The sequence below is a fragment of the Pezoporus wallicus genome, unplaced genomic scaffold (assembly GCF_028554395.1).
Source record: "Pezoporus wallicus isolate ANWC-B61680 ecotype Strahan unplaced genomic scaffold, APGP_CSIRO_Pwel_v1 contig_6897, whole genome shotgun sequence".
Classification (NCBI taxonomy): Eukaryota; Metazoa; Chordata; class Aves; order Psittaciformes; family Psittacidae; genus Pezoporus; species Pezoporus wallicus.
In genome coordinates, this window is record NW_026636510.1 from 2,080,176 (window position 1) to 2,082,227 (window position 2,052).

Consider the following 2,052-nt stretch of genomic DNA (forward strand, 5'->3'; position numbering starts at 1 on the left):
TGTATATTACTTTTTCACTTCCAAAACAGTTTTCAGGTAACTGGACACTAAAGAAGTAGACAGTCCAATAAGAACACTATAATGTTGCTGAGAAAATATACTCATCTTCCTACTTAGGTATATCTTATTTTCAGTAAGAATTAGTAGTGGTCAGACTAACACAATAGCCAGACTGAAGACAGGCTTTCTAGCCTTAAAACTCATTTGCAATTCATGCAAGCATTTAACACAAGTTTATGGGTGTTCACACAGCCATTTCACTCATTGCTACTGGTATTTCAGATTTCAAAGCACATTTCCTGATAACCAGGAAAGCATTTTTTGCAGCTGTGTATCAGAGATGCACTTCTCCTGTAGTTTTAAAAGGGCAGTGGCTGTTGCTCCTTAGATACTGTAGAGAAGGCACTGAAGACAGGGGAATTTGCTGTATCACAACATTGGGTGAGAAATGCACATTTATGCTGAAACCACTAAATTTAAGTCAGGTTAAGGAAAAAGCAAAAAATCTTCACTGCAGCATTGAGACGGACACTATAACTTAAAATCTGTCTCTGTCTAATAATGAAATTAAGATTAAAATTGAAACCTCTCAAAGACTAGGTCTCTGGAAAGACACATATTAAGAATGACTTTATTATTTTAAAGTTATCTTTTCTTAGCAGGTTCTGCAGAATGTCATAAACTACACAGGCTAGCTGAAGAGCTGATATCACAGCAGCTATAGGAGAGAGAAGCATTGCTGAGTAACCAGCAAGCCTCTGATGCACATTACACCTGATATTTAAGAATACGTGTTTTGCAGTTACGCAATGCTAAGAGGATTTTAAGTGTTATCAAAAGAATTTCAGATATTAAAAAATTTATCTTTATTCACATATGTGCTGATCCTGCAAAACTAAAGTGAGGTTTCATGAACCCAAGCCCATATATGAGCTATCACCTACTGAGTGATTAAGTGGACTGATCTTCAGCTACAGGAATAGAACATTCTCGCTGCAAGCCAATTAAAATACTACTTTTCAGTTAAAAGGTCTAATAATTAAAGATAAAATGTACTAAAGTAGGTAATTTTAGGTACAAAATACTCTGGAAGTTAAATGCTGCAAAGGCTCACCTTTCAAACTCCCTTGTTTTAGTGCATTCTTGGGCTCCTTTACTAATCACTATTAAGAAGTCCTGTGTTAAGACAAATGGCACACGCTCCCTTTTATAACCAAATTTTTTCTTCTTGTGATCCAGGAAGTGCCCAAAGTCAATGTGAAACAGCTTGGAAAAACAGAATGGTATTTTAAGATTAGTAATTCTTTGTATAAAGTATGTCAGAGTAAAATTATCATTTACTTCTTGATCAGATGGATTTTTTTTTTAAACCAACTCATATCAAGGTGACATATGACATTATGCTACATTTTTAGAAAAATATATCTTACTTGTCCATCATCTTTCACCATGATGTTACTATTGTGGCGATCACCAATGCCCAGTATAAAGGTAGCAACACAGTAGCCAGCACAAGAACGTGTAAACAAGTCAATAGCTGCATCATACCTATTGAAAACAGGAGACACTTTCATACAGGTGTTCTAAAGACACGAAAGTGTAGATTTCCCCCTCCCCTCCCTCCATTAAGGACAAGCCAACTTCTACTATCCTCTATCAATGAAGCAGAGCTTCTGGACCTTATCACAGTAAGGCAGAAATTCATCATACTCTGAGAACAGTAGTACTCTGTTAGATCATGGAACAGTAAATTAGCTATTGACTCTTTTGAAGTCCAGCAGTTTTCATTTTGATGAGCTAGTGTTAAAATAGAGACTTAAGCTGTATCTTCATAGCTCTGCTTTCAACTTAAGCTTTATCATCGAGAGAAGTCACACAACTGAACCCATTAAAAGAGCTACAACCAGGAATCCTAGGGAAACAAGGCGAGGGGAAGAAAATAAACCAACCAAAACCAGATGGACATAATTCCACACTTGATCAGCTTTAGTTCTTTTGAAGTTTCCATCAAAGAGCATATGAACAAGAAAAACAAGCAACAGGAAATCTCAC

The 2,052-nt window shown here is 36.2% G+C and overlaps 1 protein-coding gene across 10 annotated transcripts in view; it reads right to left on the minus strand.

Annotated features, from left to right (window-relative positions):
- PIK3CA (phosphatidylinositol-4,5-bisphosphate 3-kinase catalytic subunit alpha) overlaps window positions 1–2,052 on the minus strand; it is a 41,341-nt gene that overhangs the window by 1,795 nt on the left and 37,494 nt on the right. For all 10 annotated transcript variants that reach the window (XM_057400456.1, XM_057400455.1, XM_057400453.1 and 7 more), the window contains 2 exons: window positions 1,431–1,548; window positions 1,115–1,266 (listed from right to left, as the gene is read on the minus strand). In XM_057400456.1, the coding sequence (XP_057256439.1) occupies window positions 1,115–1,266; window positions 1,431–1,548 (270 nt within the window). The remainder of the gene's footprint in view (window positions 1–1,114; window positions 1,267–1,430; window positions 1,549–2,052) is intronic.